This window comes from Macaca nemestrina, chromosome 9, assembly GCF_043159975.1.
Source record: "Macaca nemestrina isolate mMacNem1 chromosome 9, mMacNem.hap1, whole genome shotgun sequence".
Classification (NCBI taxonomy): Eukaryota; Metazoa; Chordata; class Mammalia; order Primates; family Cercopithecidae; genus Macaca; species Macaca nemestrina.
Window position 1 is genome coordinate 70,070,195 of NC_092133.1, and position 12,675 is coordinate 70,082,869.

The following is a 12,675-nucleotide window of genomic DNA, read 5'->3' on the forward strand; positions in this document are numbered from 1 at the left end:
AACCTCGCCTCCCGGGTTCAAGTGGTTCTCCTGCCTCAGCCTCCCAAGTAGCTGGGATTACAGGCATGTGCCACCACACCCAGCTAATTTTGTATTTTTAGTAGAGACGGGGTTTCGCCATGCTGGTCAGGCTGGTCTCCAACTGCTGACCTCAGGTGATCCACCCACCTCAGCCTCCCAAAATGCTGGGATTATGGGCATGAGCCACCATGCCCAGCCTAGACCACATTTTGAGTAGCGTTGTTTCTAAGACTCCCCAGTGGGATTCAGCCCCAATAGCTCAAAGGGACTTTTGGCTTTCCTCTCACTCCCTTATACTGTTTGGATTTCTTGGGATCATATCCCAAATGAACTGGTCTTGCAACCAAATCTTTCTTTCAGAGTCTGTCTAGGGTGGGTGGGAGAATACAAACTATGACAACCCTCTCCTTAGGAAAAAGTATAGAGGGGTGGGTGCGGTGGCTCACGCCTATAATCCTAGCGCTTTAGGAGGCCAAGGTGGGTGGATCACAAGGTCAGGAGTTCAAGACCAGCCTGGCCAACATGGTGAAACCCCATCTCTACTAAAAATACAAAAAAATTAGACGGGCATGGTGGTGGGCACCTGCAACCCCACCTACTCGGGAGGCTGGAGCAGGAGAATCGCTTGAACCCAGGAGGCGGAGATCTCAGTGAGCTGAGATGCACCACTGCACTCCAGCCTGGGTGACAGAGCGAGACTTAAAAAAAAAAAAAAAGGAAAGGTACAGAGTTTTGATTACAAGTTTAGAGGAGGTAGGCCAGGCGTGGTGGCTCGTGCCTATAATCCTAGCACTTTGAGAGGCCAAGGCAGGCAGATTGCTTGAGCTCAGGAGTTCAAGACCAGCCTGGGCAACGTGGCAAAACCCTGTCTCTACAAAAAATACAGAAAATTAGCCAGGCATGCTGGCGAGTTCCTGTAGTGCCAGCTACTTGGGGGTGTGAAGTGAGAGAATCACTTGCACCTGAGAGGTGGAGACCGCAGTGAGCTAAGATTGTGCCACTGCACTCCAGTCTTGGCGACAGAGTGAGACCCTATCTCAAAAAAAAATAAAATAAAATAAAAATACTTTAGAGGAGGTATGAATTCCCTGGAATTTACTCATTAGATTATAAGTGAAGATGACCAGGGTAAATGCCATTTGACCCAAGGTGCACTAAAATGTGATCCATCTAATGCAGATTCTGGCAACTTAATCTAACCATTAGCAGCTCATGGAGTTGACTGAATTCAGCCAGCTCTCCTTAGAAGTTATTTTCTCAGATCTGATTACTATGTTTTCATTCTTCCTGGTCTGCATTATTCTTACTTTGTGGAACATGGCAATAAGCCTGGGACTCTTAAAGAGTCCCCATCCTTGAAATCAGCAAAAAGAATATTATTGCGCATTCCTATTGGGCTCGTAAGATTTATTCCCAATCATACTGCTTTCTGGGTACCACTGTAGTGCCCTTGTAACCCTTAGATATTTTCTTGCTGTGTTCAACACAGAGCCTGGCATACTATAACTGTAGCTGGTTTCTCGCATTTCCTTCTGGATTCCACATGGCCCCCTATTCTATTTCATCCTTTTGGGAATGTGTAACCTTTGACACGTATATTCCTAAGCCCACTTGGGTGTCATCTGGAAACTTTATGGCATGCTCTAGTCTGTGACAATCAAGATAACCCTGATTATACCAGCTTCTAATCAACTACATAAAGAGGGTGAACACCAGGGTCACCAACACCTATTTCCCAACTACAGTGCACAGCAGCTTTTTAGCTTTGCCAACATTCGGGCCAGCACATGTGTTTGTGCATGATTTTTTGTCTCATGTACTATTGAATAAACGTCTTTGTACACAAATATGAATGTGGTTTTGTGGGTATGGGTGTAGGTGTGTAAGCAACTGGAGCTCAGGTCTGTCTTAAAGTTTGCATAATGAATGTTTAGTATTTGGCTTAAATTAGTCTCTGTGCCTCGTTAGCCTCAGCTTTCATTTGCCCTCAAATATCAGAGGAAGAATGAGTTCATTTTCCTTGAAGTTTATTGACTGTTACTGGTGGCAGAGCAAATTCCATAAATGAGCAGGTTCCATATGGAGCAAGTAGAAGGGGAGCTCTGAGTTGGTGAGGAAGGATGTGTGGAGTGGGGACTTGGAGTAAAGGATGGAAAGGTAGATCTCTCCTTTTTCCCTCCATTCCCATAAGGATATTGGATTAACAATGGGGGCTATCTGCTCAGCATTCCCTCTCCAAATTGGAGCCAGAAACGGGAAACAATGCAAATCAGAGGAGGAAACACCTCACAGCTCCTCTGTTTCTCCATCCAAGGGGATGCCAATATCCACGTTGTAGTCTACAGGCTCCCCAGAGCTCAGCCAGGGAATAGGGGTTCGATTGAAAGAAGGCCTGTTGGAGAGGTTCTGGTTGTAGAGGACCAGGGGTTCACTCAGCAAGGGCCCCAGGTCAAACTTGGGCATCTGGAAGGTCATGCGTTTGGAGGCCTTCTCATATCCACCATAGGGCATTGCCGTCCTGAGAAGGGAACACATTATTTAATTAAGAATCAGAATAGGCCGGGCGCGGTGGCTCACGCCTGTAATCCCAGCACTTTGGGAGGCCGAGGCGGGCGGATCACAAGGTCAGGAGATCGAGACCACGGTGAAACCCCGTCTCTACTAAAAATACAAAAAATTAGCCGGGCGCGGTGGCGGGCGCCTGTAGTCCCAGCTACTCAGGAGGCTGAGGCAGGAGAATGGCGTAAACCCAGGAGGCGGAGCTTGCAGTGAGCTGAGATCGCGCCACTGCACTCCAGCCTGGGCGACAGAGCGAGACTCCGTGTCAAAAAAAAAAAAAAAAAAAAAAAGAATCAGAATAAAAGAAACAGAGCCTTATCATGAGATGCTACCCTCTTTGAGAATAGGGAAGTCTGGGAATTCTAGTTTGGGATTGCATCTGTACTCTTTCTTCTTCCCTAGCATCCCATTTTGCCTTCCTGGTTAGCTTGTTTCCCCAAAGCTAATAATGAGAAAAGGACTCTAGTGTGTACTAAATAGAGACTCTTGGATAGCTGTGACCCAGACCAGCATTTCAGAGAAAGTGACCCCAAATACTATAGACCCAAGGGTCTGAGGTCACCTTACATGACAATGTAGAAAGGCCAGGTGCGGTGGCTCACACCTGTAATCCCAGCATTTTGGGAGGCCAATGTGGGTGGATCACTTGAGACCAGGAGTTTGAGACCAGCCTAGCCAGCATGGTGAAACACCATCTCTACTAAAAATACAAAAAAAAAAAAAGAAAAAATTAGCTGGGCATGGTGGTGCACACCTGTCATCCCAGCTACTCAGGTGGCTGAGGTATAAGAATTGCTTGAACCCAGGAGGTGGAGGTTGCAGTGAGCCAAGATTGCACCACTGCACTCCAGCCTGGGTAACAGAGCAAGACTCTGTCTCAAAAAAAAAAAAAAAAAAAAAAAATTACAATGTAGAGACCCCCTCCCTCCAACCCTAGTGGATAGTGGATGACCTGGCTGAGAGCAATTAATGTTGCCTGGAAAATCCAGGTTCCTTAGGACCAAATACAAGAGCACCTTTCTTTTTTTTTTTTTTTTTTTTTTTTTTTTTTTTTTTTTTTTGAGACGGAGTCTCGCTCTGTCACCCAGGCTGGAGTGCAGTGGCTGATCTCAGCTCACTGCAAGCTCCGCCTCCCGGGTTCCCGCCATTCTCCTGCCTCAGCCTCCCGAGTAGCTGGGACTACAGGCGCCCGCCACCTCGCCCGGCTAATTTTTTTTGCATTTTTTAGTAGAGACGGGGTTTCACCGTGTTATCTAGGATGGTCTCGATCTCCTGAGCTCGTGATCCACCCGTCTCGGCCTCCCAAAGTGCTGGGATTACAGGCTTGAGCCACCGCGCCCGGCCAAGAGCACCTTTCTAGCTCTTCCCTATCCTTTCACACAGACCTCCTCTCCATGGGCTAGAGAAGCCTAATCCAAAAGAACAGATACTTAGGGCCATCTAAAGCAGGGTGACCAGGCATGATGGCTCATGCCTGCAATCCCAGCACTTTGGGAGCCCGAGGCAGGCAGATCACCTGAGGTCAGGAGTTCGAGACCAGCCTGGCCAACATGGTGAAACCCCATCTCTACTAAAAATACAAAAATTAGCTGGGCGTGGTGGCATGCGCCTGTAATCCCAGCTACTAGGGAGACTGAGGCAGGAAAATCACTTGAACCCAGGAGGCAGAGGTTGCAGTGAGCCAAGATCATGCCACTGCACTCCAGCCTGGGCGACAAGAGCAAAACTGAATCTCAATAAGTAAATAAATAAAGCAGGGTATAAGGAAATAGAATCATATTACAGGGAGAATAATGGCAGCCTAACCTTGACTGGAAGACAGCCTCAACAGGCCTTCAGACATGTAAAATATTATTCCCATTTAACATTCAAAGCAACCCAGGCTCAGAGGTAGAGTGATTTCCCCATGCCTACACAGCTAATAGATGACCACTGAACTAGAATTCAAATCTACCTCCCAGCAAATTTTTCCTTCATCACACTGCTATGATGAAGCTGAGATAGAGTGAAAAGAGCAGGGCCTTTGATTAGCGCCCCCATATCCCTGCCATCTTTCCTTAACTGCCTTCTGAAACATTTGAATTAGTCTCCATCCTAACTAAAGACACAGTGCCTCACATTAGAATGCATCTGGTTCCTTCCTCACCACCCCTACCTGTTGAAGGACTTATATTTGGGAAGTTCAGCTTTGGCCCCATAGGCCAGCAGGTCAATGCCAAGTTCCACTTTTTGCTGGGGGTCAACCCCCATGGCTCGCTCCCATGGGGAAATATAGGTCTTGAACACAGTGATATGTTTTCCTTCTCCGCCTGCCTGGTCTCCTGGTAGCCATGAGAGAGAAAAGTCAGTCAAATAATAGCAGTTAGTAGCCAATGAAAGTTAATCCCACGTCCCTACACTAGGGAAATTTCAGGAGCCAGGGACTAAAGATATAATATCCTGGTAATTGTATAAGGTTTGTGGCATAATGATAGTCTGTGGGCAGATCTGTGACTGAATCCAAAAAGCCAGGAAGGTAATGGAAAAACAAGGCTTCTGGGTAGAATAGACACATCTCTATATACTCCTGGACCCAGGGAATTCACCAAGATATTTATGATAAACTGATATTATTATATTTAATATTAAGATATTTAAACTGGGCTCCTCTGCTCCCCACACCCAGTGTAGACATCATTCCTGGGACAACTCTGCTCTAGGGACTAAACACATTACTCTTGGGTAGGTGTACTTGCCTGATCCTGTCTCACCAACCCCTGCTGTGCCAGCAGCTCCTCCTCTGCCAGCCTGGCCCGCAGGACCACCTGTACCCCCAGCTCCAGACCCAGAGCCCAGATGGTGCTGCTGATCAGATCCATACTGTCCTGCAGAGCCACTGCCCCCTGCCTGGCCGCCGCCTCTGCCGTTGCTCTTGCTGTAGGAGAATCCCTGAGCAGCTGTGCCCAGCTGTCCCCCCACTGTCGGAAGGAACTTCTGGAAGTGATCCTGAAAAGAAGACAAAGTGAGGGGGAGGTTAGCAATGGGTATGGAAAATATACAAAAACAGAAGTATGTTTAGCAAAGGCAGAAACAGTGTCTAACAAGAAGACCCTGAATTTTCTGAGATTTCCCCCTCCATTTGATGGGTAGTACATGGGCTGACTGACAGAATTAAACTCTTCTTTTTGTTGGTTTGATTTTTTTGTTGTTTTTTTGAGACAGAGTTTCACCCCTGTTGTCCAGGCTGGAGTGTAATGATATGATCTCGGCTCACTGCAACCTCCGCCTCCTGGGTTCAAGCAGTGCCCAGCCTCAGCCTCAGCCTCCCAAGTACCTGGGATTACAGGCATGCACCATCACACCTGGCTAATTTTGTATTTTTAGTAGAGACAGGGTTTCTCCACGTTGGTCAGGCTGGTCTCAAACTTCCGACCTCAGGGGATCCGCCTGCATCGGCCTCCCAAAGTGCTGGGATTACAGGCATGAGCCACCTCACCTGGCCTAAATTAAACTCTTCTTAAGAGGTAGGACCCCCTTGGCTCGTTTCCTCCAGTTATACCTAGGGTAAGGGCAGGGCATTCTCCATGCTCCCCTTTCTCATCCTTAACAAGTCAAAAAAGACCAAGATTCCTGCCCAACTTAAAAAAAAAAAATGAAAAAAAATATTTTGCTTTTTGAGACAGAATCTGGCTCTGTCACCCCAGGTTGGAGTGCAGTGGCACAATCTCGGCCCACTGCAACCTCCACCTCCCTGGCCCAGGCAATCCTCCCACCTCAGCCTCCCAAGTAGCTGGGACTACCAGCATGCCACCATACCCAGCTAAATTTTGTAATTTTTTTTCCTAGAGACAGGGTTTGCCATGTGCCCAGGCTGGTCTCAAACTCCTGGGCTCAAGTGATCCATCTGCCTCAGCCTCCCAAAGTGCTGAGATAACAGGCATGAGCTGTGCGCAGCCCCAACTAGAATTTGGGAGGATGGGGTTGCCATGGAGAACCCAGTCTTAATTACAAGGACTAGAGAAATTTCTGCCTCCTCCCTTCCTCAGCTTGTCCAACAGTCAGAACTCTCTTCTCTCTCCTTCTTTCTCTCCCTCTCTCCTCTTGGTGCCTGTTGGACCAGGACTTCCTGACTGAAACTGTAGCAGGTGGGGGGAAGGGTGGCCAAAAGGGCAACATTAGATTCAAACCCAAAGCCTAAAAATAACCCCACCAACTTCTTCAGGAGGCTCTCCTGGCCATCCCACCATGTACACCCCAATGCTCCACCCAGTGTAACCGGACCCAGGCAGAGAAGAGGGCTTTTGGCCTCCTAAAGTTAGATATGAGCAGCTCAGCACTTTTACTCTGCTCCTATATGAGGACCAATGACAGACACTTCTGCCCCCGGCCCCATGCAGGCATCTAATTCCACTCTCCCCCAGACACTTAGAGAAAGTGGAGAAGGAAGAAAGGAAATGGAGAAGGCCCCTCTTCCTCAGCTATACCATCCTGTGCCTGGCCTCTCTCCAGTCTCCTCTTTCTTTGGAGAAGGAGCCTGACTAGAATATATCTTGAAGGACAGTTTCAGTCTCACCTGGGGCTCCTTAGGGAATAGACTGACCCTTTAAATGAAAGAATGGCTTAAATGGGAGATGGCTGTAGAAACTCAATTAACTCTTTCTAGGGTTGCCAGATTTAGCAAATAATATACAGGATACCAATTAAATTTGAATTTCAGATGCACAACAAATATATATATATTTTTGAGACAGAGTCTCTGTCACCCAGGCTGGAGTGCAGTGGCATGAACATGGCTCATGTTCATGCAGCCTCTACCTCCCAGGCTCAAGCCATCCTCCCACCTCAGCCTCCAGAGTAGCTGGATTACAGGTGTGTGCCACCACACCCAGCTAACTTTTTAATTTTTTAATTTTTTGTAGAGACAGAGTCTTGCCATGTTGCCCACGCTGGTCTCCAACTCCTGGACTCAAGCAGTCCTCCTGCCTTGGCATCCCAAAGTGCTGGGATTACAGGTGTGAGGTATCACACTTGACCCAAATACTTTTTTAGTATAGATATGCCCCAAATGTTGCATGGGATTTACTTATACTAAAAAATTATTCATTTGCATCTGAAATTCAAATTTAAGTGGACATCCTGTATTTTTATTTTAATGTCCCAAATATTGCATGGGACATATTTAAAAAAGAATTCATTGTGCATTTGAAACTCATATTTAATTGGGTATTCTGTATTTTAAAATTTCAATTTAATTATTTGCCTTATCTTCTTTTTTTTTTCTTTCTTTTTTTTTTTTTTTTTTTTTTTTTGAGACAGAGTTTCACTCTTGTTGCCCAGGCTGGAGTGCAATGGCACAATCTGGGCTCACTGCAACTCCACCTCCTGGGTTCAAGTGATTCTCCTACCTCAGCCTCCTGAGTAGCTGGGATCACAGGCACCCACGACCATGCCCAGCTAATTTTTTGTATTTTTAGTAGAGATGGGGTTTCACCATGTTGGCCAGGCTGGTCTCAAAAGACCTCAGGTGATCCACCTGCCTTGGCCTCCCAAAGTGCTGGGATTACAGGTGTGAGAGCCACCATGCCCGGCTGCCTTATGTTCTTTCTAAAATATTTTTAAAACTTATCTTTATGTCCCAAATATTGCATGGAGCATATTTTACTAAAAAATTATTCACTGTGTATCTCAACTTCAAAATACAAGACAAGACTGCCCCACTGGGCATCCTGTGTTTTATCTGGCAACCTATCTTTAACACTTACCCTTACTAGGAAGGAATTTTCTCCCTAAGGGTGTGGTATTCTCCAATCCTTCAGTGGCTCTTTGATGGAAACTGGGTTTCAGAGGTGGGCTGTAACTCACCCTGGAGCTGCTGAGGGCTCAATATATCTGGGGGTTTAACAAATTTATAAATTTCCAGGGAGGGGATGTTGACTGCATTTTGGAGGCTCAGGGCCTACTAACAAGCTGTCAGAACAGGCACCAGGCTTTGAGACGGTGATAAAGTTTCAGACTTACCATTGAGCTGTCAGAGAAAACATCAGGGTGGTTCTCATAAATAAACTTCTCCACCCTCATCTGCCGCAGTTTGAACATCTTGGAGCCCCGGTTGGTAAGCAGCGACAGTTCCTCCAACATCACATCTCTTGGGACACTGATCTTTTTGCCCAGGTTCAAGCCTGAGCCCTCCTGTCCACCTTTCAGGGAGGCAAAGAAGAATCAAGGGAAAGAGGAAAGTAGGGTTTTCTGGGCTCAGAATGCAGACCTCATCCACAACTAAGTGTGAATGTGTGTCCTGGCAGAGATCATTTAGGGGAACAAATGCTGTCTAGTTTGTGAGGGACTTTGATTTCCTGGGACTTGGAGAGAATGCATGGGAACTGGGGTGCATTGTGGAGATAATGGGAATACTAGAGTGGAGAGGCCAATGGGGTAAAAGAGGCATGGGCATGGGGTACAGAGCAAAAGGAGTAAAGGAACATCATAGATGGAGGCCATTGGAGAAAGCATGGCATCAGGAAAAGCCCAGAGGCCAATCTTATGTGGAGTGTAAATACAGATGCCATACATATACATATTTTTTATTTTTTATTATTATTTTTTATTGTTTTGAGACAGAGTCCTGCTCTGTCACCCAGGCTAGAGTGCAATAGCGTGATCTCAGCTCACTGCAGCCTCCGTCTCCCAGGTTCAAGCAATTCTCCTGCCTCAACCTCTTGGGTCGCTGGGATTGCAGGCCCGCACCACCATCCCTGGCTAATTTTTATATTTTTTGGTAGAGACGGGGTTTCACCATGTTGGCCAGGCTGCTCTCAAACTCCTGAGCTCAACTGACCTACCAGCCACGGCCTCCCAAAATGCTGGGATTACAGGCGTGAGTCACGATGCCCAGCCTACATTTTTATTTATTTTATTTTACTTTTGAGACAGAGTTTGTTTGTTTGTTTGTTTGTTTGTTTGTCAGAGACTTGCTCTGTCACCCAGACTGAAGTGCAATGGTGCGATCTCAGCTCACTGTAGCCTCCATTTCCTGGGTTCAAGTGATTCTCCTGCGTCAGTCTCCCAAGTAGCCGGGATTACAGGCACTCGGCACCATGCCCAGGTAATTTTTCTATTTTTGTAGAGACAGGGTTTCACCATGTTGGCTGGGCTGGTCTTCAACTTCTGACTTTAGGTGATCGGCCCACCTCAGCCTCCCAAAGTGCTGGGATTTCAGGCATGAGCCACCACGTCCGGCCTTTTTTTTTTTTAATGGAGATGAGGTCTCATTATGTTGTCCAGGCTGGTCTTGAACTCCTGAGCTCAAGTGATCCTCTCACCTCAGCCTCCCAAAGTGCTGGAATTACAGGTGTGAGACACAGCTCCAGCCCTATTTGTATTATTTATATTGAGACAGAGTCTCACTCTGACACCCAGGCTGGAGTGTAGTGTCGCAATCACAGCTCACGGCAGCCTCCATCTCCCAGGTTCAAGCGATCGTCCCACCTCAGCCTCTGGAGTAGCTGGGACTCTAGGTGCATGCCACTATACCTGGCTAATTTTTGTACTTTTGTAGAGACGAGGTTTCACCATGTGCCCAGGCCAGTCTCAAATCTCTGAGTTCAAGCGATCCACCAGCCTTGACCTCTCAAAGTTCTGTGATTACAGGCGTGAGCCACTGCACCTGGCCCAGACTTCTGTCTTAACTACTTTCCCTTTTCTTTCCCTCAGTGAGCTCTGGCTCCAAAGAGTCTCTAAGTATTGAAGAGCTCTTCACATGCATGCACCCCTGCTCATCCCCAGGAAACATGCCTGTGCAGTTTTCCATTTTAAGTACTTACATAAGCTCCCTAGCTCTGGGGAAAGAAGTAAGGGAAATTAACCACTTATTGAGACCTGAGTCTGTGCCAGTCTCCATTATATTTTCTTCCTCAAATATACCTCACTGACTCATGGGTCCTGTGGTCCTGGACCTGTGCAGGGTAACATGGCAGGGTATTGTCTCAGATTATGAAGTAAAAAGGGTAGAAGGTGTTGAATCTTTTCTCTCTTTCTCCCTACCCTTCTTACCCTTCCCTCTCCCACTCTCCATCACCCGCCTTCCCACCAGTTAATTTCTCTTGTCTGTTCACCCTGATATATATTTCTGGGACTCTTGAGTTAGGGATGCTCTTAAGAAGTCCCACACTAGGTAGATGCAAATGTGTCCTACCTCCAGTGAGTTCCATGATCAACTTGCTGGATTTCCTCTTCTTATTAGGGGCCGGGGTTCCTGAGAGCGGCATTGTGGAGGTGGATTCAGCCTGGATAGGGTGGGAAGGAGGACTTGGAGGATGGACAGGGACTGGGAAGAGTGAGTGTCTGTAGGAGAGCACTACTTCTTAACCTGGGTTTAAGGGCTTGAGGGGACAAAAAAATATATTTTTTTCTTTTTTAGAGACAGGATCTCACTCTGTCGCCCAGGCTGGAGTGCAATGGCACAAAAACATATTTTTTTCTTTTTTAGAGACAGGATTGTACTCTGTCGCCCAGGCTGGAGCACAATGGCACAATCATGCCTCACTACAGCCTCAACCTCCCTGGGCTCAGGTGATCTTCCAACTTCAGCCTCCCGAGTAGCTGGGACTATAGGTGTGCATCACCATGCCTGGCTAATTTTTTTTTTTTTTTTTTTTTTTTTGTAGAAATGAGGTTTTGCCACGTTGCCCAGGCTGGCCTCAAACTCCTGGGCTCAAGCAGTCCTCCTGCCTCCCAAAGTGCTGAGATTACAGGGGCGAGCCACTTCGCCTGATCCAGATTTTCAAAGAAGTATGTATTTCCCCAAAAGGTGAAAACTAGCGCTTTAGGGCTTCTCTTTTCCTGGGATGCAGGACAGGAAGTATAGATGCACACCAGCCCCTATTGTCTACCAACTTGTTGTGAGCTGTTTTTTATAGAGTCAGTGCAAGAATTAGGAACATAGCTAGGGGTAGGGAGTGTTTTTTTTTTTTAAAAAAAAACAAACAATAATACAGGCAGGGCAATGCACCCAGGTTTCATCAACTTGGCATGATTTGAAGTTTTTATTTGCATTGGGATATCAGACTGGGACTGTGATTCCAGGCTCTGGTCTCTCTTCAGTCTTCCCCCAGTCCCCAGGAGGACAGAGAAATGTTCTGCCAGGGTTGAAGAGATTCAGCCAAAAACACTCTCCATAGGAAGGAGAGGTTGTTGCTCCTTCATCAGGCCAGCTGGAACATGGCCTGGGAAGTCATGGCCCTGCTCCTGCAATCACTCCCGCCACAGACCCCAGAGTGGGGCAGGTGTGGAATTGGGAAGGGTAGGGAGCATCCAAATCCCGACACATGTAAATTCAGCAATATCATAGCAGTGGGGAATTGGGGTGGGGCAGAAACATAGTAATAGGATCTGGCAATGGAAAGGGACAAACTGGGATAAGATAGACTCCAGTCCCTTCTTAAGAGAAGTTGGCACTCAGTGAAATGCTGTCCTCTTCTAAGTCCTGTCTCACAAAAATACATCTGCAACTCTACTGACTTAGTGGGGTCTCCCTTCCCATTCTTCCAGTGCCTCCCCCGACATCTCCATTCCCCCCAAACTCCTGGGCCCCCTCCTTCCAACTGGACAGCTGGGAGCTGAGCATAGATGAGGAGAGGGGAGACTCCCCCAGGATCAAGAATCACAATTGTAGACACAGAAATAGAAGTCAAGAGAGTGGGCTCCAACCTTTCTAACGATAGAGCTGCAGACTTACCGGCTGCTCGGGCGGTGGTCAGCTCTCCCTGGGGTCCAGCAGCTTTGGAGGACTGAGCTGCTGTGACCGGAGAACACGAGCTGGGCAGGCGTGGGGGCAGCACTGGCAGTGGGGGAGGGAAGTTAGTTATTAATAGAGATGATGAGTGCAAGCAGCTCAAATGGCACAGGGGGTACTGAGACCCTGAAACCAAGATCCCTCCCTCTTTGCCTAGAGGCTCAGGAAGGAGGGAAAAGGCCTTTGGGATTCCCCCACTGAACTGTCTGAGCCAGGAATCAGTCTGCCCAGGGACTCCCCTTCACATGGCACCTAGAGCCTGAGATCCAAACAAGCACTTAGGTAGAAACTGAAGACTGAGAGGGAGACAGGAAGTAGACAGCAAG

At 47.4% G+C, this 12,675-nt stretch overlaps 1 protein-coding gene across 1 annotated transcript; it reads right to left on the reverse strand.

Annotated features, from left to right (window-relative positions):
• Positions 1-2,031: 2,031 nt before the first annotated feature.
• On the reverse strand, positions 2,032-12,405 carry LOC105466018 (myozenin 1). The gene is made up of 6 exons (XM_011714794.2): positions 12,293-12,405; positions 10,751-10,841; positions 8,578-8,756; positions 5,316-5,565; positions 4,736-4,901; positions 2,032-2,539 (listed from the first exon to the last, which is right to left on the reverse strand). Exons 2-6 carry the CDS (start codon positions 10,821-10,823, stop codon positions 2,308-2,310), a joined length of 900 nt encoding a protein of 299 aa, XP_011713096.1. The 5' UTR covers positions 10,824-10,841; positions 12,293-12,405; the 3' UTR covers positions 2,032-2,307.
• Positions 12,406-12,675: the final 270 nt, after the last annotated feature.